General features: G+C 37.0%; 1 protein-coding gene and 1 long non-coding RNA gene across 3 annotated transcripts in view; one reads left to right on the top strand and one right to left on the bottom strand.

Moving 5' to 3' along the window:
* Window positions 1-5,155: 5,155 nt before the first annotated feature.
* Window positions 5,156-24,053, bottom strand: part of ccdc186 (coiled-coil domain-containing protein 186) — a 37,814-nt gene continuing 18,916 nt past the window's right edge. Inside the window, exons 9-16 of one of the 2 annotated variants that reach the window (XM_061909607.1) lie at window positions 23,738-23,824; window positions 23,509-23,651; window positions 20,462-20,717; window positions 19,557-19,746; window positions 15,532-15,624; window positions 15,209-15,437; window positions 9,258-9,477; window positions 5,156-7,850 (exon numbers count right to left, since the gene is read on the bottom strand). In XM_061909607.1, coding sequence (XP_061765591.1) covers window positions 7,767-7,850; window positions 9,258-9,477; window positions 15,209-15,437; window positions 15,532-15,624; window positions 19,557-19,746; window positions 20,462-20,717; window positions 23,509-23,651; window positions 23,738-23,824 — 1,302 coding nt within the window. In that variant the 3' untranslated portion in view covers window positions 5,156-7,766. The remainder of the gene's footprint in view (window positions 7,851-9,257; window positions 9,478-15,208; window positions 15,438-15,531; window positions 15,625-19,556; window positions 19,747-20,461; window positions 20,718-23,508; window positions 23,652-23,737; window positions 23,825-24,053) is intronic. The other variant, XM_061909608.1, reaches the window with a different exon arrangement.
* LOC133558328 (uncharacterized) lies at window positions 6,963-16,013 on the top strand. The gene is made up of 2 exons (XR_009807930.1): window positions 6,963-9,545; window positions 15,158-16,013. It is a non-coding gene; the product is annotated as an uncharacterized LOC133558328 (long non-coding RNA).

Raw genomic sequence — 24,053 nt, 5'->3', positions numbered from 1 at the left:
TTTTATTTGTTGTTTTTATTCAGTCAGTGGAGCTCAGGATAGTATTTGAATGTTGTTTTTACTATTGTTGTGCAGCACATTGGAAACATTTTGTTGTTTAAATGTGCTATATAAATAAAGTGGATTGGATTCTATGTGGGGCTTCACGGTGGCAGAGGGGTTAGTGCGTCTGCCTCACAATACGAAGTTCCTGCAGTCGTGGGTTCAAATCCAGGCTCGGGATCTTTCTGTGTGTAGTTTGCATGTTCTCCCCGTGACTGCGTGGGTTCCCTCCGGGTACTCCGGCTTCCTCCCACTTCCAAAGACATGCACCTGGGGATAGGTTGATTGGCAACACTAAATTGGCCCTAGTGTGTGAATGTGAGTGTGAATGTTGTCTATCTGTGTTGGCCCTGCGATGAGGTGGCGACTTGTCCAGGGTGTACCCTGCCTTCCGCCCGATTGTAGCTGGGATAGGCGCCAGCGCCCCCCGCAACCCCGAAAGGGAATAAGCGGTAGAAAATGGATGGATGGATGGATTCTATGTGACAAAAACAGATGAAAACTTTGAAAAGCCCAAACCGGATAAATATGCATCCTTTTTGCTGAGGTAAGGTTGCATTTCATCATTTAACTGTGTGTTTAGTGCCATGTTTGTTGTTGTTGTTGCATGTGCTGTTAAACTCTTTTAGGTTTTTCTTTAGACAAGCAGAGTTGGTGATTTTTCAAACACTCGTAGCAAAATTGCATTTTTCGAAACACAAATAAAATAGTGAATAGTTATACTTGTATAGCGCTTTTCTACCTTCAAGGTACTCAAAGCGCTTTGACACTATTTCCACATTCACTGATGGCGGGAGCTGCCAAACGTGGACCCCGATTGAAACTAATTGAAAAACTTATTGGGGTGTTACCATTTAGTGGTCAATTGTACGGAATATGTACTGTACTGTGCAATCTACTAATACAAGTTTCAATCAATCAATGCAAGGCCCTAACCAGCACCCATCAGGAGCAAGGGTGAAGTGTCTTGCTCAAGGACATGACGGACGTGACAGTTGTTAGAAGGTGGGGATTGAACCAGGAACCCTCAGGCTTGCTGGCACGGCCACTCTCCCAACCCCGCCACGCCGTCCCCAAGAGAACAATACTAAACGTTATAAGTATATCAAACAAAGACTTTATTGAAGTGATCGCTGCAAACTCGTACATTCTTTGATTCTGCTTCCTTGGACTTAAGTGTTTGCTACTTTTCTCGTCGCCGTTTCGTAAAATGTTGCGCTCGTCCGCCCGTCTTGTAGCAACGTTTATACTTTTCGCGATTTAAACGGGTCGTACAGCTGAAAACAACGCAAGCATAGAACATTTTTCTTGGAGGGAGAAAGGCTAAATGGCGGAAGTGCCCTTTGGGAACAGACCACCACGCATAATTAAAGAGTGACGTCATGTGAATCTAAGCAACTGCAGTGTTTCTAACATCCCCTAGAGGGCAGACAAAATGTGTTTCTCAGCTGTAATCAGTACGGGCTGCAGAAGTACTCAGTTGTAATACACTTCCCCACCACTTGTGGCAGTAATGACTCTCTCAGACTGAAGAACTCTGGAGCAAGAGTCAGAAAAGTTTTTAAAAAATGACGACTTAAGTTGTCAAACTGTATTTTTATTTTCAATTACATTTTTTTGGACAGTTTATTTAAGAAACCTATAAACATAATCAATTATTTATACATTTATTCAGAATGTATATCATTTCTATTGTATTTATTTATTTGTAGTTATTTTAGCGCTGTCATTTTTGAATGGGATTCAAATCGAGAGTAATATCACTAATTTAGTGTTGACTTTTGAACGGGGCCCCAGCTCCTCTGTAGTGGAAAAGAACCCTCTGAAATAAAATGTATTTGATGAGCGTGATTGCAAAAAAAGTTCCTCCCCAAAAACAGCACTCTTCTTGCATAAAGGATCTTTGACTTGCGTTTTTTTCCTCAATATTTAAAAGCAAACTGCGTTACACTTTTTTTCAAAGAGAGGATCTTTGACTAGCAATTTTGCAGTATGGGCTTTAAAAACTTGAGTTCTCCTGTCAAATAAAGGATATTTGAATACTGTTTATTTGGAGTATAATATCTTCAAAACAACACATTTCTTATATAGATGATCTTTGACCCATGTTTTTGCAGCAGATACATTAAAAAAAAAACAGCATAGCACTTTTGTCAAATAGAAGATCTTGGACTAGCGTTTTTGCAGAAAAATCTCCCCCCAAAACAACACCCCACTTTTGTCATATAGACGATCTTTGACCAGTACTTTTTGCAGCAAATGCTAAAACAAAAACAGCTCAGGAGTCTTGTCATGTGAAGGATCTTTGACCATAGAGTAATTATTCAAAGTGAAGAGAAAAGGAGGCCCTGGTCTTCATGTATCATCTTGAAATGATTAAAAAAATATATATATTTGCCTCAGTTAAAAATCCATGTTTGCCAATAACATTCATTTATCATAGATTTGTAGTACCGCTAAGGATCTAATGGCAGCAACACATTGCAAAAAAAGTTGTCATAGGGGCATTTTAACCACTGTGTTACATGGCCATTCATTTTAACAACACTCAGTAAACGTTTGGGAACTAGGAGACCAATTTTTGAAGCTTTTAAGTTGGAATTATTTCCCATTCTTGCTTGACGTACAGTTGTTCAACAGTCCGGGGTCTCCGTTGTCGTATTTTAGGCTTCATATAGCACCACACATTTTCAATGGGGGACAAGTCTGAACTACAGGCAGGCCAGTTTAGTACCCGCACTGTTTTATTATGAAGCCACGCTGTTGTTACACGTGGCTTGGCATTGTCTTGCGGAAATAAGCAGGGGCGTCCATGATAATGTTGCTCGGATGACAACATATGTTGCTCCACAACATGATGTACCTTTCAGCGTAAATGGTGCCTTCACAGATGTGTAATTTACCCATGCCTTGTGCACTAATACACCCCCATACCATCACAGATGCTGACTTTTGAACTGTGTCTATAACAATCCGGACGGTTCTTTTTCTCTTTGTTCCGGAGGAAACGATATCCACGGTTTCCAAAAATAATTTGAAATGTGGACTCGTCAGACCACTTTGCATCCGTCCATCTTAGATGAGCTCGGGCCCTACGAAGCCGGCAGTGTTTCTGGGTGTTGTTGATAAATAAGTTTCGCTTTGCATAGTAGACTATCCACTTGTGCCAGCTTTTTTAAACATGTTGCAGGCATCAAATTCCAAAATGAGCTAAAATTTACAAAAAATAACATTAAGTATCTTGTCTTTTCAGTCAATTCAACTGAATGTAGGTTGAAAATGATTTACAATTGATTGTATTCTGTTTTTATTTACAATTTACACAACATGCCAACTTCACTGGTTTGGGTTTTGTATATCGATGCATGCTCACCAGCGGGTGTACGCATAATTACCGTTTGTCGAGATCGATCACCATATATATTGATGCACGATCACCATGTTTATGTATGGAGCCACAGGCCGAGCAGCAAACGTACACACTATTAAAATGTTTTGCTGCGATTTCACACCTCCTTCCTGACAAACGCCATCCGCTGATTGGTTTCAGTCGCCTGTGCAGCTGCGACACTCTGCAATCCTGCAAATTCCATCTGGGAGTGAAGCTCTCGGTTCAAAGCCACCGAGGGATAAATGGCTAATTAATGGCGCTTGACTTATATATTCTTCCACCTTTAACTGTTGCCTTTTCTCATTGGAACAAAAACAAGTAGAATAATACAGAACATATGTCTAAAGGCAACAGGATTTATGACTAAAATATTTTTATTAAAAACTAAAAATATGTATTTTTAAATGAATAATACACTATACATTTAACAGGGGAAAACTACAACAAAACATTTGTTTTATCAACATATAGTCAAATGTATGAATTACAATTGTAATTCAATTATATTTAAGATAGTATTACATAATTTAATAACTATATTAAAAATGTAAAATTCCCCAAAAACCTAATAGTAAAACAACAAAAAGGCAAATTTTACCCACCTATAATCTAATAAATAAAATTAAAAACATTTAATTACATCATACAATTGATACAATATAATTGATTAATTAAAAACATTTCTAATCAAAAAATAAAATTACTTACCAATGACAAAAAAAATTTAAGTATTTTAGAAAAGTAAAATATACTGTTTAGAAATCATTCCCTCCCTGCCCACCCAAAAAAAATCGATTAGGAAAATAAGATTTTACCCACCAACACTCTGATGAAAAAACATTTAATATACTTAAAATTCAGTTACAGAATTAAACATTTTTAATTGTATTTTAATAATTCCTTATCACACATTTAATAATACAAAAACAAAAATGAATCAACACAAATTCCAATAAAGCCAATAGAAATATACTTAAACAACACGAATACACAGACATACTTCCAAAGAAATACATTTGTCAAAGATAGAAATTCATCTTCCCTCATAAAAAACACGAAAATTAAGTAACTAATCACAAATGATAATTAAAGCAATACGATTCAAATATGCTACCTAGTGGCTTTGATGAGTCTCAGCATGACATCACAAAAATCTGATTGGATGATCAGTCAGTGCTATAATCCTCTGGTGATGTTATGACATTTTTTTAAAAGGAAAATATACATTTTCAAATGTAAATTTAGTGTTATTAAGAAATATATTTTTTAACCCTAAATACAATTTTTTGCTCGGCCTTTACACTATTTTCTGTGCTGCCGTCATAATGGATCACACTCATGAATTCAAGAGTGGTCACCCTAAGCCAAGAGCTAAAAATAGCCTCTCTGCAGAAGCGATGCCCGTAACAAAAGACAAATGACACCTGGAGAAAGTAAGGCAAGAAGGTTGAGGTTTTTTTCCCTTTTTTTCCCTTCCCTGCTGATTGATTGATTGCTGTTTGGAAGCGAATGAGGCCGACGTTTGAAAGAAAGACGCTCACTTACTTGTGGGGTAATAGCAGGCAGCTTGGCTCTTGTTGGGACCCCCAGTGATGTTAAATCATACGCTTTGACCTCCAGCAGTGCTGATGCTGCACCTTCTAGAAAAAAAATGCCTTTAAATCTGCCTCATGCACAAAAAAAGCCACTAAATGTTCATTGAAGAACAAAAACAAGAAAATGTTTCATAGAGTTAAGACATATTTTATTCCCTGGAGCCACCATGTACACAAGTGCAGCTCAATAAACTAGAATATCTCGGACAACTTCATTTATTTCAGTAGTTTCATGTATTCTATACATTCTCTTACACAGGAGGATATTCTTATTTATTGATATGCATATGTACAGTATGTTCATATACTGCATATATACACACATACTTCATTTAAAAACAAAATCTATAAAGTTAGAATCACAGTTTGACAAAGAGCCCACAGAAACATTGCACAGACTGGAGAACAAAAGAAAGCATATTTTTATGAAAACAATTCGATTTAATTGGCTGAGTGACAAGTCACATGATGCCTCAATTGATATTTCAACATTAACCTGGGGTGATCTTAATGCAAAGACTAATTAATGTCGCTCTCGCTCGGATTGGACCGATCAGTTACAAAAAAAAGGCCACACGCGTGTGGTCACGTATGCACATTTATACACCATAAACAAGCTAAAAGAAAGATCATTGCACTTTGTCCCTGGATAGACTACATCGCTTGGAGATACACGACCCTACTCAAAAAAAAAAAGGAGCGGTAAGAAGAACATTTGGTTCATCAAGTAAAATCCTGCACACGGTGGAAAAATAAATCAAACGACAGTAACAACTAAGTGCTCTGAATGAGGACAGCATTCATTTCCCTGCAACATAAGTGTGTCTAATTCCATCAAAGAATGTTCTTAAACGTCAGGAAAACATGATTATAAAGTGGATTTAAAAAACACACACACACATAAATGTATTTACATATATATATATATATATTTATATATATATGTATATATATATATATATATATATATATTATATATATACACGCACGCACGCACGCACGCACGCACACACACACACACACACACACACACACACACACACACACACACACACACACACACACACACACACACACACACACACACACACACACACACACACACACAAACACAAACACGTATATTCCATTTGCTCGCTGTTTACCTTATGTTTTAATGAAAGTAAACCTCTTTTATTCCAACAGAATTGAATTGAACCGTGCAGCACAACCTAAAATAAGATTTGTAATTGTATTGTGTCTTTGAGCAAAATTTTACTATATTCTCTCAAACGTGGCTTTTCATTTGATCTATATAGTATTTGCAAACTCTTATTATAGGTATCCATCAAAATCACATTTTTTCTTTAGTTATTATTCAAGAATTTCAGCAAAGTAGGAGTTACTAATTATGAATTATGAAAAAGGGTTGACCAGTATGAAAGCCCTGTGGACATAAAATAACACTCACATAAACACCATTACACTCTTTTAATCCAATAGTATTGCTGCTGAGGCTGAGCCAATCAGTGGCCTTGATACTGAACAACGTGCTCAAATTAGCATGGTTTCACCTACTGGCCATTAGTACTGTAGAATTCATATTTTTAGTTAACTTACTCATTTTTGTGCTTGGAAATGCTTAATTTAGGCCAAAAATGCATGGACTATGCTTAACAAAAATCTGAAATCTGCATTATAGGTTAGTTTTGTAATACTTTAACGTTTTTGAGTAAAATACTACTAAATTGTCCTTATAATCTCATAAGTCAATGCGGTGTTTAATTTTATACTTTACATTCGAATACTGGTTTAAGTCTATACATTTTATATATATATATATATATATATATATACATATATATATATATATATACATATATATATATATACACACACTCACATGTATACACGTACATATACAAACATGTATATATATGTATATATATAATATATATACACACACTCATATGTATGAATATACATGTGAGTGTATGTATGTATATATACATATATATTTATATAAATACACACATATATGTATATATGTGTGTAATTGTATGTATGCATAATACACACGCATATATTTGTACTGTACACACTATAAATACACACATAATACATACACACTGCATTGTGTGTATATACATTGTGTACAGTACAAATACAGATACAATGTACATATATACACAGATGTATATATACATATATATCTACAGTATGTGTGTGCATATATTGTGCACGCACGCACACACACACACATCTAACCTCATCCCATTAAAAAGAGTGCCAGGAAACAGTAAATGCTGGAGAAAAACATTGCGTTTGATTAGAAAGGAAAAAAACTAAATGTCTGAGGTCTTTTTAAATAAAAAGAGACATTGTAAAATATATTACTGATAAAAAAAAAAAAAAAGCGGGGGAGAGGAAAATAAATTGGAAAAAGAAAGAACATATAAATGCAAAATGATTCCGCAAGTTGAGCAGGCGTCATAAAGATGGACGACATGACAGATTTTGGCATAGAGGTTTGAATAACTTACCCACTTTTTCTACATTTGGTTACATTCACTATTTTGGCCTCCGGAGGTCCTAAAAGGTCCACAGAAGAATCACAGCATGGCTCATTAGAGAAGATATCCCTTTTCAAAAGATTGGGAGGATTCAAGTAAGTGGAGGAAGAGGAGGAGAAGAAGAAGTAGATGCTACTGGCACATTTAAGATTAGTCTTTCATCAAATCCACTTAGTCTTTTTACTGTCACTTCCTCCTCGCTGCATCCACAGGGTCTCGCTGCTGTTTTATCAACTTCTCAATCTCTGCGCCCAACGTCTGAAGGTTCTCCTGGAAATGAAAAGTCATCAGTATTTTTCCCATCCATTTATTTTCTATGGCTTGTCCTCATCTAGGTTGCGGGGGGTGTTTTGCCCAATATATGTTTTATATCTTTGGAAGAAATGTTGACATTTTCAGTGCCTTAAAAAGTTAAAGTGGCGAGGCCAGTGATGGTGATGCTGGAAGGGACTTTTGTCTCTTGTCCATGCTCCTCTGTCCTATTTCCTCTCGAGCTACCCTTTGTCTCTCTATCCTAACCCAACTGGTAGAGAGACGGCCATCCCACAGAGATTAGGTACTGTATAAGGTTTCTTTCCTAAGGAGAGTTTTTCTTTGCCAAGTGCTTGCACATCTTTGGATCAGTTCAATGTATAAGGAGTGTGGTTTATGTGTAAAGTGTCCTCAGATAACTTCTGTTGTGATTTAGAGCTAAATAAAAATATTACAATTTAATTTTCAAAATTAAAAAAATATATTTAGGATAAACAAGCTTTAAATAATTGATCATTTTCATTTTTTAACTGAGCGTTGATTGTGCAAATATGTATGGATGCAATCATACATATAGTATATAAGCGTACATTGTGCAGAGGGGAAGAATTTCTACAAAAACATTGCTTTTTTTCCGTCTATAAAGAACAATGTCAGCAGCATTTGTTTGTTATATGAAGACATTTATAACGTAGTATAGCTTTTTAACAGGATGTTTCTTTTTAAAGCGTTTCCAATCACCATTTACATATTTTTTTTATGTATAAGATACATGTTATAAAAAATAATTCATTATTAATTTATAAATTCATTATTTATTATATTAGTTTATTCATTATTTGTTGAGAAAAAATATTTATTTTCTTTTAAAATACCTTAAAAATAAATTCTCGGTATTTTGTATCACAAAAATCATTACAAACAATTAACTTTAAAACATTTTTTTATTTTTATCAATTCATATTTTTCAAAGTACTTTAAGCTTCTTCAGTCACCACTCTTACTACTTCAGGGATGACTAAATGTTTAAAAATATAATTTGTATTATTTAACTATTATAAGCTCATAAATCAGTATTTGTAAAATTTTTTGGTAGATATTTGTAAAAATGTTTTCCAAAAATGTTAAATATGATTTTATCCTTATATTTTGTATAAATAAATAACATAATATATAACACGATATTTACAATAAAAAAGAAATATGCACACACATTAAAATAATTAATAACATAAAAAAAAAATCATTGCAGATATTCTAAAAATATGCTATATTTATAATATATGTAACAAATATATTATAAAAGGCATAAACAGTCCTAGTTCATGTTCGGTGTAATAAATGTACTTTCATCAATATTTTGTATGCATTTGTTTAGTATAGTTCCATGATGAAATCACAGCTGTGAGCAAATGGACGCCATACCTTGAGAGTGATGTTCTTCAGCAGCGTGTCTTCCAGCACTGCCTGCAGCTTCCTGTTGATCTCTAGCGAGAGGTCCAGCGTCAGCCCGCTGTCAGCCGGGTGGGATGTGTACAGCGACGCCATGATGCCGCCACGCCGGCTCAGGTGGGCTTTGTTGATGTCCGACGCCTCCGACGAAAGTGCCCCAGACTCCTCCCTGAGCACGTAGCTCTGGATGATTCTATGAAGAAGGAGGAATGTCTAGCTGAGAACGTGGATTCTCAAAGTGTACACAGGAACAGCAGTCAGGTGATTGAATATATTTGCACTCTTTACCCCCTTATTATAACCTATTTTCATTTGTATTTATTTAAATACTGGCATATTATTATGTTTTTCCTCTTAAACATTAGATAATACATTTTAAATTACTAAGGTGGAGCAGACAACATCTTACATTAAAAGCTACAATGACCTAAAAAGTGCTTGTTTAAAAAGTAGAGTCAGTTTAAACATTAAAAAACAACATAACATGCTGGTGACAAGCCAAGCAGAGATCATGCATTGATATTAAAAATAAAAGCTCTGTTTCGCCTCGAGGATGCGAGAGCTGCAGAACAAAAGCAGAAGCAGAACTCAGCGTTTTACCTTCAGTGGAGATAATAAATATGCTGACTGCAAGCATGGACTGAAGAGGAGAGGATAACAGCTTCAATATGTTCCTACATGCGTTTCTTTGCTTAATTATGGACTTTGCAAGGAGAAATGTGTCGGACTGACTAAGTAGAGGACCAGAAAAACACGAGAACTAAGCAGAAGTTGGTACTATAATGAAGAGCCACACTTAATGAACACTTACCTCCACACGAGACTTGCAGGATCCATATATGGACCCCAGTTCCGTCACGAGTGTAAGTGTAAAAAACAAAAAACAACAAATGATAAAAATGAAAGATGAAGTGTGAGGGCGACACATGAAGTGAGTGGCAGCTGGCAAAATAAGCAATTGCCTGAAGGGACGCTGGTTTGTTTACTCGTCATTATTGGATGGCTGGTGTAAAGTACTGAATGTCCTCACATACAGTAGTAACTGTAGCTCTAATAGATGTTAATTAATGGCCGTCGTAGCTCGAACAGATAGATAGCATCCTTAGTATTTGTAAAGCTGAATTTTATCCCCATAAATTAGCAGGGTAATGATACAAAAATATTTTTCGGTAAAATATTCTTATTTTATAATCGGTATCTAAAGGGGAACTGAACTTTTTTTCTGACTTTTGCCTATCATTCACAATTTTATTTTTTAATGCATTCAAAATATTACATAAATGCGATCAAAAGTCTGCTTACAATGGAGCAATTGGGAGTATCTCTAGTTTGCCTTAAAAAGCGCTGTAAAAAAAACATCCAAATACCTCCAAGGTTTTATATACACGCTGTAAGTATATATGTAGTGTAGTAACAGGCATATTCATTATAACATGTCATATTTTCATATTTTTCATTTAAAGAATTCGGCGGGACATTAATTTTAAAAACCCATCCTGTTTTTTAACAATATCACTGATTTCTACTCACTGCAGACTTCATGAGAGCCAACAAACATAATAAAACATCACTCACTGTACAATGTCTACTCTCACTAAGATGCAGACTGCTGCATTGTTTATATATTCCCATTTCGATGAAGAATTAGTCATAATCTTAGCAAAGAGAAAAGGGGAATGGAAGCAAGCACAGTTCAAGCGTCTTTTCATTTCTTTCTCGCCATTTCTGGGTCAAAATTGGATGCCAAAGTTGACTGACTCATCAGATCATGTGTTCATCCTTCTACTATCCAGGTGAGAAGCATTATTTATGATTTAGATAAAACTTTGAAGCTCTGAGGGGTGAAAGCAGCTCAACGCAGCCACTGATGTCAATCAATACAGCCAGCACAAGCTATTAGCTCCCTCTGAACACGGCGCCGCTGAAAATAGTTTGTCTTATAATAACAATATTGCTAATACTTGGTTAATATTCCAGTCACGAAATGTAAATGGAGTTTTGTTGGCACTTTTCTGGATGATTATTTATTGTGTTTTATGGGCAGAATAGAGGACCTCCCATTGACTCTGTCATAAACTGACTTTTTCTTACGTTAATTTGCCAGTTAAAATGCACACAAAAAAAAACGGCCATCACGTATTTTATAATGATTGTGAACGATAGGCAATATTTTAAAAAATGCAGTTCTCCTTTAGCAACATGTTCAATATTAAATATTACGTTATTACTTGTATAGATAAGTGTGTAATGATATGGCATTCTGATTAGTTGCCATTGTCATTATGTCGCCAATATTTAGTCTTACTTAAAAATTAATAGTAATAAAACGGATGTCCGTCCATCCTTCTATTTTCTACCACTTGACCCTTACGGGGATGCGGGGGTTGGTGGAGCCTATCTCAGTTGCACACGGGAAGAAGGCAGCGTACACCCTGGACAAGTCACCACCTCATTACAGGGCCAAAACAGATAGACAACATTCACACTCACATTCACACACTAGGGCCAATTTATTGTTGCCAATCAACCTATCCTCAGGTGCATGTCTTTGGAGGTGGGAGGAAGCAGGAGTACTCGCAGTCATGGGGAGAACATGCAAAATCCACACAGAAAGATACCAAGCCCAGGATTGAACCCAGGACCTTCGTATTGTGAGGCACACGTACTAACCCGTGTCGCCGTGCTGCCTTGTGTTACCCCTAAATAATGCATGTTATTGTACACATTTTAATAGTTTATTTGTGGCCAAGTTATGTCAAATATATTGATACGTGTTTATTAATACAAATAACATTTCAGGCTTTAACTCTTATCTTTAGTTGAGTAAATAAACTCTGCACACAACACGAGAACTTATGCAACATGTAATCATGTATATTTCAATTGGAAAACATTGTTTACTTGTGAATATAAGTAAAAAATCTTCACCTTTGTTTAATTTATTGATATAAAAAACTGAATAAATCAGCAACCCTGCACACTGTATTGATGTGCCTCTCGCCACATCAAATATTGCGGCTTTGCCACATCATCAATCAATCAATCAATGTTTACTTATTTAGCCCTAAATCACTAGTGTCTAAAGGGCTGCACAAACCACAACACAAACCACTACCACATCCTCGGAAAAGCCAAAGTCATGGATTGTATTTTTTTTAAAGCATATTCAACAATGTTTTCATGCCCCAGCTATGAAAATATTTATTTTATAATGAATAATTCCTACTTTGTGGAAATGTATTGATAGTGTCATGTCCAGAATTAACATTGATTAACTGTACATATATTTTAATTAAAATATACTGCTTATTACAGGAAAAACTATGTAAAAAAAATGTCTACAATATATTAAAAAATTAATAATACAACCTTTAACCCTGATAAAAGCTTGGTTTATTTATTGTAATACCCATTAGATATCAATGAATTTTAATTTATTATTATTTATTATATATAACATTATTAACATAATTCTAATATAATATTAAAGCCTTTACCCTTGCATTGAATATGGTATATGTCAGGGGTGTCCAAAGTGCGGCCCGAGGGCCATTTGGGGGCATTAGCTAATTTTTTCAATGGCCCGCCGTACATTTAAATAACAATATTAAGAAAAAAAAACATAAAAAGTGGAATAAAAGTGTAAACGTGTAGTGTAATGAGAACATGTTACAATATTGACACAAATATAAAATAAAGTTGCCATGTCGACAGTTCAGTTTAAAACTGTGATTGCTCAAACAATAATAAAAACATATAATTATTGGATAGATCTGAAATTGAGCTGAAGATTTAAACGTTGAAAGTAAAAAAAAACATATTAATATATGATTTACTCAACACTTTAATGAGTGGGGAGATTTTAGATCCCTAAAGCCTTTAGTCTCATGTTTTTAAACTGTCTTTGCTCAAAAAACTACAATGAATCAAAAGTGATGTTGTTATAAATTATTTAAATATTTAAGGCTACAATTACTTAACATCAAATATTCCTCTCTGAACAGTTACTTAACATCAAATATTCCTCTCTGAACATTTTCTGTTGGAAAATATTGCATATTTTGTGTTTTTCGAAAGAGGGTTTTGCCAAAAAGGGCATAAAAACAATTAAACGTTATGTCAACGGGTAGATCTGGAGTTGATCAAGAGTGGAAAGTAAATATTATTAAATGACTTATTTTTAACACTTTAATGACTGTGCCCCTTTTGGGTCCGCGTCACCTTTAAAGTTAAAGTTAAAATGCAAATATTGTCTCTCACACACACACACACACACACACACACACACACACACACACACACACACACGCACGTACGCACACACACAGTAGGTGCGGTGAAATTATCCTCTGCATTTGATCCATCCCCACAGGGGAGTAGTGAGGGGCAGCGGTGGCCGCGCCCGGGAATCATTTTTGGTGATTTAACGGCCAATTTCAACCCTTGATGCTGAATTCCTAGCAGGGAGGTAATGGGTCCCATTTTTGTAGTCTTTGGTATGACTCGACCGAGCAGGTAATACTCCCCAACATTTAAGGAAGCCTTGAGGGTTAAAATATATATGGCATTGGTTTTAAAAATTAATAAAAAATAAAAAAAGGCTCCCAAATGCTTTTTTTTTCAGTGTTAGGCACTGAGGGAAAAATGTTTGAACATCACTGGTATATTTCAATTGATTTTTTCAATATAAATGTTTAAATCTCAACTCACATTAATCGAGCCTACTTTTTTTTATCCTGCTGATGTCAGACAGAGAGACATGCAGTAGGTTCTAGAAAGAGCAACACCGTCCTCCATTCTCCATCCTCCTCCACAGCTAACTGAGATTTGAATAAAGCTAATTTTAGAAGGTTGACCGTGGGATCTGCCCTGAATTTTAACTTTTTGAATGTAGGTTGAGAGAGAATGAAATGGAGATGATTGAGTCATGTGATACAGAAGCTCAGACGACCGTTTGGATCGACTAATCATCGCATGCATTAAGTCAATTGGTTTGCTCATTATAGTATAATGGATTTAGAGGCTCCAAATATGAGAGTCTATTAATGGAACGGGAGTAGGGGGGACTCCCTATTTCCCTTCAACTTGGCAGCGGTTCACTTGGACTAGCGTCCTTCATAATATCTTTCTCTGAGGCCACTGCCATGAATATGAATCAGTGAAGACGCTAATTCATTCATAGCTCACCCTCTACTCCACTATAAATAGCTCCTTTAACATTCTGCCATGCAGGACAATGTGTAGGTAAGAATTTGTAAGAAATGCGTGGGATGTCTTTTGAAAGTGCCATTGAGCAGTGAGGGTGATGTACTGTGAACAGATGGCAACGAAAAGGGGCTCTGAGAAATGCTGTTGTGATAAAGACCAAAGGGTGTTCAAGCTACTCCACCATCTTGAATACCAGCTGTTTGATTGATGCTTTTCCCGCATTCTTTTTATCACTCTTTATGTTCTAATCAGTCAGAATGTGAATAAAAATGTCGTCATCACATCATTGTCATACTTTGCAGTGTTGTTGGATGTCAATCTCATACACAATTGTACAGAACCAGGACAGTTACTTCAGTTTTTGTTTTATGATCCCACTGTTGCTACATGATGGTACAATGATAGATAAATAGAACAGATAATAGATAGAAAATGAAAAAAATCTATTCATTTCAGTTTCAAATAAAATAGAGGTTAGCTGAGCAGATTTATCTTTCTGGCCCAGTTCACAGTATACCAACAATTGAGTCAAAATGTGTCATTAAGTATTCTATTATTTGTACACAATTGTAACTAGCGCTTGTACTTTTTTGTTATTTTCATTATGTGTACTTAAAAATCCTCAAAGTGGCTCCATTAAGTCATGATTTCTCCCTCTGCCCCAGTTGACAACTTCCAGTATATCCGTGAATACAACGTTGGTGGGCGTCACTCACTTGGTCTTTTTCCGGATCTCCTCCACCAGTTGCTTAATGTGATCCTCCATGAACTCGATCTTCTCCTGCTTGCGAGCCAGCGCCTTCTGCAGGCGGACGATGCGCTCCACCAGCACGGCTTTATCCACCTGAGGGAAGCTGTCCACGACCACCACCGAGGTGCCCGACTGGCTCTCTGGCGAGCGCTCCTCGACCCCTCCGCTACCTCCGTGACGTGCATTCAGGGAGCCTGGTAGAGGGGAAACACGCATCACAGCTTAGGTCACGGGACCTTAACCACCATGGTTGACATTGTAATATATTTTTTATTTTTTTTGACAAACCAGAGGAAGCACCTGAGGAACTCGATCGGCTCCCCATGCTGCCGCCGTCCCGCTCGCAGCCTCCGTTTTCAACCTGCTCTAGTCGCTTTCGGGCTGTGACAGAACAAAATCAACAGTCAAATAAAACACATCATAAGATGATATTTTAGGTATTTTCAGGTCATAATATGATATTTTAGGTATTTTCAGGGTGTAGAGATTTATACATGCAAACCAACAGACTTTTGAGCTTTTCTTATTGTCATTCACATGCTACAACTCATTTATTTCTTTGTTTGTGCATTCCTTTGCTTGAAATGTGCATAAATGTTCTCCTTGTATGCTTATCAGTTTTTGCATATAATGAAGTAATGAGTTGATCTACGTGGACAACGACTTAAACAAGTTGAAAAACTTATTCAGGTGTTACCATTTAGTGGTCAATTGTATGAAATATATACTGTACTGTGTAATCTACTAATAAAAGTTTCAATCAATCAAAACCAATATAAGACTATTTTATTTTATGGACAAAAAAACAACTGAAAAAGGCAGTTTTTACATGCACCACCTCACTGTTCTGCAGTACAGTACAGTACAGTACAGTACACATACCATAAACAAATTGGACTTCGTGTTTCCTTGAATTGCCGCCGGGCATATAATATGCGCCTGCCTTGAATTATTGCCGGGTCAAACTCGCTTCGCAAAATAATTTGCGCATGCTTAGTATTACCGCTGGGTCAAATTCGTGACGTCACAAGTGACACTTCCCCTGTCATCATTTTCAAAATGGAGGAGGCTGATTTCAATACCGGTAATTTAAAATCGCATAAAGGGAAGATTAAGAGCTATTCAGTAGGATTTAAGGTCCTAGCTATTGAATACCGGTATGCTAAAAAGAACAGTAAGCAGCTATGTTTTATTAATCTAGCTGTGGAGAGGTGGAGCCGACGGTCCGACAGACAGGCAAGGCACGCTGGAGCCCAGCCCAAGATGGCGGCGAGGAGGCGGCGTCGGCGAGCGGAGAGGAGGAGCGACCTGGACTGAGGTTTTATTGAAAAATAAACAAACTCAAACTGCTCAAGCCATGTCCTTCCTTGGTGGTCCTGGGAACCCGCAAGACGACGGCTTGAGACCGTCACAATAACGTAGCTGCGTGTGTCAAATATGAGTCAATAAATGACTCCCGCCTCCTGGTGGTAGAGGGCCCTAGTGATCCTTCTTGCGACTACTCGGCTGCAGAAGAAGTGACAATGAGTGACGTGAATTGTGCTGGGACGAATATGATGCGGCGGTGGCACGACGGACCTTTTAGGATGTAACACCTATGCTGGCTATGTAAACAACCGGACTGAAATAAAGCATGTTCCAGTCCTTAATACCCAGTGTATTATTTATACAATAACACTTCCTGGTGGCAGCGGTGGGATAAAGAGATCACCCACGGAGCAGAACAGGAGGGGGAGTTGACCGAGGATAATTCTGTCATCGCCCCAGCACTTGAGGAACCGAGCTAACTGATAGCAGCGGTCTGATATCAGTTTTCTAAACTGGACGTTCAATCGAAGCAGGAGGTAATAAAGGAAGATCTCCATCGAGACAGAGAGACTTTTAAAACTGAAGAAAGATAAGGAAGACTTCTATAAACAAGTTTTCGAAGCTTTTGATCAGAAGGAGCTGGCATGGATTTCATTTATAAGTAAAGGTAAGACCATAATAAAGTTTTTTTTTATTAAATGTGCTTTTCATGATGGTATCCTTACATCACACTCAATTTTTTACTGCATGCCTTTGGTAAGTGCCGGAGTGAGAAGAGGTTTTAAAATAATTAGCGCATGCTTACTTTTACCGCATCCCTGTGGTAAGCGCAGGAGTGAGAAGAGGTTTTAAATGAATTAGCACCCCGGCGGCAATTCAAGGAAATACGGTACCCCAAAACTTCAATCTTAATAGTCAATAATGCATCAAATTAGAAGCACGGAATAGAATAAAATAGAACGCCTTTTACTGTCACTATACACATGTTCAATGAGAATAACAGCAGCACCATCTCTGGTGTAGATTTGCAAATAAACACAGTAATAGAAATGAAAATAGAGCAAATAGATAAGGATAAGATAGATAGATAAGGTTGTCTCAATACAAATAATTTGGTACCGGTACCAAAATGTATATCGGTACTTTTCAATACAAATAAAGGGGAAAAAAAAAAAAATCAATATTGGCTTTATTGTAACAGAAAATCTTACAATACAATACACATATGTTTCCAATCAAAGAAACATTTTAGAAGGTTAAAATATAAATTAAAGGGCATTTAACACATTGGGATTTTCTTCTTGCACTTAAAGAAAAATGTACAATTTTCCATATTACGCATAGTCTGCAATAATCAAGGATTAGGTTAAAATAAAATAAAAAGCTTTATTTACATAATAATAAATGCTTCATGATTTATGGTTGCCACTCCTGGTCTGCACTTTAAGAAAAATACAATTATTAGTATGTACTAAAAACTAAACCATGGATAAAAATACACAGATAAGCCATGTAGCAGCTAAAACACACATTTGTTAAAGATAAAACACAAATTGTAGCAATCTGTTACAAAATATAGTAATTTCACTTGCATGGGATGACTGCTAATTGGGCAGTTTTACCTCTGCTAATATTTGTCATCAATCCAAGCAGCTGTGTGCGCGTCTATGTATCTACATGTTCACAGCAGGGGAGCTGGTTAACTTATGAGAGTAGTGTATGAGAATGGCAACGTATTGTCTGAGTGACGTCAGTGAGCGAGTAAAGAGAGAGAGAGGTAGCGCATGCATTGCGCAGGAGAGTGATGAATGGTTCTGGTTGTGTCCTGCCAAACTAATAATAAAGACACCAGATTGTCACAAATCGGCAGCCTCGCCATTTTAATCTGAAAGGGGAGCTTAGTGGATTCATTGACGGATAAAGTGAAGTGTGATAACCCGACAAATACATCGACCCTGAGGACAACGTCTTCCCTAAGTTCTGCACCGGAGCAGGACAGGTGTAACAACTACATTATTACATGTCACTTTTTAAACTCCTTGTGCGTCTCTGAATGCTTATTATTTCTATGTTTACATACGTTTGAAGTAAAGGTGGTAATACTAATCGCCACATGTTTTATATACAATTGCGAGGCATGTTTTAAAGCAAGACTGGAAGCGAGCTGCTTCCTTGTTTAAAGAGTCACCTTATTGTTGGTTTTGAAGCCCAAATACTTCCGTATTGTGCTTCACGCACCCTCTTTATTAACCAGTAGTGTCGTTTTTTGCCATTCCTCCTCTCTAAGATGTTATTGCATGTATGCATTTTGTACGTTTTGACACACTCAACATAATGCGCCTCTGTAGTCACCACCACACAGCGACATTGTACTTTTCAAAGGCAGTATAGTACCGATTTCAATCAATTAGTATCGCGGTACTTCATTAGTGCCGATATACTGAACAACCCTAGTTCTGACTATATACATGTCCAAAAAGTATTAAGTACAGTATGTAGGAAGTGCATCCACAAGAAAATAGGATTGATGTCTGAATTTGATCATTCCTCAGCCAATTTCCCCAATCTTGGCCCTGTGAGATCAAGGGACTGGATTATTTATTCATAACTCGCTTTAGTCATGTGCATGTCAACTCCTTACATATAAACTGAACTGGCTCCAAAGTGAAACCTTGTTACTTTTCTCACGTCTGCATCAATAAAAGTGATGCAGGTTAGCCAAACACTTCAAAATGAATGTAAAATTGTCATCAAGTCGGACTGTAACTAGCGTGGAAGATCAAGGGCTCCCTTAAGGAAAGCTGAGCTACCTCCTTCGCATGTGCACGCCTACTGAATACCAGATGGTAACGCTGAACTTTGCGCGCTAAAGTTAAAGTGTGTGACCAGAAAAGCAAGTAAGAGTTAGCGTTGAAACGGACACCAAAGCCTATGCGAAAACGGTCTATCGGCAGTTATGGTGGAGAATGGAAGATAATGTGTAATAATATCTCGGCTTTTCTGACCTTGCATTAGTTGTTTGGTCAGGTCTTTGATGTTGGCCACCTGTTTCCTTTTCTGAGTCACCAGCTCGTCACTTAGCTCGTCGACTCGCGTCTTGAGCTGGCTCACATCGGCTTGCAGCGCCGTCCGCTCCTCCTGCAGGCCCTGCACATCCTGCTGCCTCAGCACCTCTTCCTGCTTGAGCCGCCGCGACTGCAAGATTGAAGACATGGAACAGCGATGAGCAGAAATACGACAAGAGCCGTAAAACAGTGCAAATTCATGAGCTCAAATTATTAAATGGCATTCTAACAGTAATAACAGATATTTTCAACCTTTTCTAGCCATTAGGCAATGACTCATGCACAATTTGTTGCCAAGTGCCAAAGACATTTTGCTTGATGGCCGCCATGTTTTTAAACTAATCTTTCCACATTTATGCTGACTCGCTAAATACGCTGAAATTACAGCAGGTGTTTTGAATAAAGTACAATGTGAGAAACAGTGCCGCCCTTCCCTACGTTGTGTATAGTCCAGCGTGCTCCGAGAGGCGCATGAAGAATGTCGAAGAATGACAAGGCACTTTACATGAAATTCCGAGACCCTTTCTGCTCTGTCACTGATACAAATATAATAACCAATTGGTAAAAAATGTCTTCCACATAAATAAAGAAGTGTGACATTTTTTAAATGGGGGAGGGTGCCTTCCAAATTTTATTTTGCTTCATAACAATTTATGGAGTTTAATACCAGTGCTGCCATGTGATGTGTTTGTGTGAAAGATAACAGCACAGGCAGGAAAAGTTGCACGTTGGGACACATTTTTACCCTACTGTGATTGTAGTTTGCATCATACTGAGCTTTGGAAAAGAACCAAAATATGAGAAACACCTCTGAGGGTGACACAGTCCATTTATTGACTACCAACCTTGTCGTCCAGCATGCTGCCTGTCTCTTCCAGCATGGCCTTGAGCTCGGTGAACCTGCCACTGAGCTGATCCAGCTGGGCCTGCAGTGCATTGCTTTCGGACTGCAGCTGTGCGTTTTTGCTGCTGAGCTTCTCAGTGAAGCCCAACAGCTCCGCCTCGCGCTCCCTGCTGCCCTGGACGTCGCGCTGGAGGTCGGCCATCTGGGTGTTCAGCGCGTCGACCTCCTCGCAGCGCAACGTGATCTCTTGCTGGTCTCTGCAATACGCCACATTAAAACATTGTTTAGAAAAGCTAATCAACTGGATACAGACACGCTTTGAATTAAATGGCTTATTTAGTCAAATGAGCCAAGAAGTAGGTCAGAATGACAAAGCAAAGCCAACATAGAAGGTTGTACAGAACCACTTTCAACACATTTAGTAAAATATGTCGTGTATTAGGGATGTACCGCTCGTTGGCCACCGATGAATATCGGCCAAATATCTTTAAAAAGTATATGATCGACATTACAGATGAATATGTTTTAATGCCAACCCCTTATTCTGGCTAAAATGATATTAATTTTTAATCCCCCGGCTGACATGAGACTATGTGTCTGCATGCAAAATGTGGAGCCGTTACCCTGAGCGAATAACAATCCCCTCCATTACAGCAAATAAAGTGCATTTTTTGTCAACAACAAGTATTATCATCACTGGAGGATGAGGCTCAACATGTTACCAATTTTCATAAAAATGGTGTTACAAAATAACGGCTAAAGCCATTCATTTATCTCATGATTAATACAATGAATTACTTTTATGTACACTACATTAAAACACCCTTACCTGTACGTTTGGTGTAACGCGGCATGTTACTTTTGATGTGAACAAAACCACTTCAGAATCCCAGCTAGTTCCCTTCTGGAAATAGCTCTTTATTTGTACAAGTGGCAGCCATCGCACCACACACAAGCTCACTAATACTATACAGAATAATGAACATTTATTTAAGTGACAATCATCAACAATAATAATCCGACAATACCATGTTTGTGCACAAGGAAATACAGAGCCTTTAACCCATGCTCAATTGCTTTCTTAACTATCAATGAAAACTTTCCACAAGCGCTGTCGTCAACAATCTCCTTCCAGTCCATAGACCACCAATGTTGAGCTAAAACAGTCAATAAGCGCTCCTTTGCTGACGTCACGCTTCACTTGGTAACAAGCACAGCGTTTTAAAAAGGCATACACTCACACAATCTTCTCTCATGAAACATCTCAACTGCATACACCAGATATTTGAAAGTTTTTTTCAAAAGTAACGCATTGAATATTTTCCATAGTAATTTAATATATCTATTTGAGAAGAAATGTGTTAGTAATTCAATTACTTTTTTGGGAAAGTAAAAAGTAACTGTAACTAATTACTTTTTTAAAGTAATTTTCCAAACACATGAATGTTATTCACCAAAATCAAGCCAGGAGGGGGCGTGCTGATAAATAATAAGTGCTTAGTAAACTTTAAGAAGTGTAGACAGAACCACATAGCAGCAGAGGTGGGTACTAACGAGCTACATTTACTCCGTTACATCTACTTGAGTAACTTTTGGGATAAATTGTACTTTTAAGAGTAGTTTTAATGTAACATACTTTTACTTGAGTATATTTATAGAGAAGAAACGCTAATTTTACTCCGCTCCATTTATCTACATTCAGCTCGCTACCCGTTACTGATTTTTATCGATCTGTTAATGCACACTTTTTGTTTTGATTTGTCAGACAGACCTTCAAAGTAGGATCTATCACATGCCTGCGTTTTACCAATCAAATGCAGTCACTGGTGACGTTTGACTCCGTTTCACCAATCAAATGGAGTCAATGGTGGCGTTTGACTCCGTTTCACCAATCAAACAGAGCCACGCGGTCACATGATTAACTACACACTTTTTTTGCATTTTTTTAATAAACCTTTATTCATAAATTTCAACATTTACAAACAGTTGAAAATAATAATCAAAGTAAGTACAAAAACAGTACAAAAACTGTACAAAATAGGGCCAGGGGGTTGTAAATTCAAAATAACTAAAATAGACTGTTAAAAAAAAAAAATATATATATATATATATAGATCTATATATATATAGATATATATATATATATATATATATATATATATATAGATCTATATATATATATATATAAAAACAAAGTGCAAAGCCATAGGCTCACTCAATCTCAGTAAATAACTTAAATTTGGAAAACAGCTTCATCGTTTTCACAGCTTTTTGGTTGTTAGAGGTAGAGTGTTTTAATGTAGAGTTCTAAATCTTTTTTAAAGGCACAAAAAACAGGTCGGGTATTGAGAAACTTACATTTATGAATATAAAACTTAGCCAATAGTATAATGAGGTTGCAAAGTTAAAATTCATTTAAAAAAAAAATGTCCAATTCAGTACAAAACCAAAAATATATTATTTAATATATATTATTATTTTAGTTTTTTAAGAGATATTCCTGGCTCTGAATTTATTCATTACTATTTTTATGTTTTTGTGCATTACTTGTTGCCGTCGACATTAAACGAACAGGTTACTCATCAGTTACTCAGTACTTAAGTAGTTCTTTCACAACATACTTTTTACTTTTACTTAAGTAAATATTTGGGTGACTACTCCTTACTTTTACTTGAGTAATACATCTCTAAAAGAACAGTACTCTCACTTGAGTACAATTTCTGGCTACTCTACCCACCTCTGCATAGCAGTAGAAAGTTAAGAGATGTTAACATAAATGTGTTTTGATCAAACACATGTATGTAATAAAAGATAATAAGAAACTAGTTTCAATGGTTAGGTGATATTGCTAAACTGTCAATAGCATTGATCATAAATACATTGAAAAATTGACAGTGAATGCATGCGATAGGTATTGATATTTGTATCGGTCGATATCAGTCATGGATGAACGGTATTGGAATCGGGAGCATAAAATGCTAATCACAACATCCATATTGTGTATGTTAATAAAATATACTGTTCATAGACAAGTGAGTGGGCCAATACCGTTGTTGTTGCTCCTCAAGTGCTGCGATTTTGTCCAACTCGTGCTTGTGGCGACCTATCTCGGCTTTTTGTCTGTTGATAATCTCCCGGTACTTGCTCAGCTCGTCTTCCCAGCGGGGACGCTCGTCCTCCAGACACTTTAACTGCAAAGCGTGAAAGTCAAGTTGGTTGGAGGTGGTGGGGGAAGGAACGTGATCAACCAAAGAGTGAGTAGAGTAGCGTGCCAAACCTTCGTGCGGAGTGTGTTTAGCTCGTCCATGCTCTCCTTGTAACTCCTCTTCAGGTCCTCCAGTTCTTTGGCCTTCACACGATGCACCTGCAACATGGACATCAATCTGTTAACAGCGGAAGGATCAGAACGCAGAAGAGCGCTCAAAAAGCGTAAACATTTGTCACTGGCATCTTGCATCTGCACAAATTCAATGGGATTACATTATTAGCTAACAAATATGCAACTGCATGCACTTTAAACATTGCATGCAAATAACATTTCACTTTAATACTTCATTGCCTTATTATCAACACATCTGATTGACATACATAGA

Source organism: Nerophis ophidion, linkage group LG08 (assembly GCF_033978795.1).
Source record: "Nerophis ophidion isolate RoL-2023_Sa linkage group LG08, RoL_Noph_v1.0, whole genome shotgun sequence".
NCBI lineage: Eukaryota > Metazoa > Chordata > Actinopteri > Syngnathiformes > Syngnathidae > Nerophis > Nerophis ophidion.
Note: the sequence above shows the minus strand (reverse complement) of the source record. Positions and strands in the feature narration are given on the sequence as shown.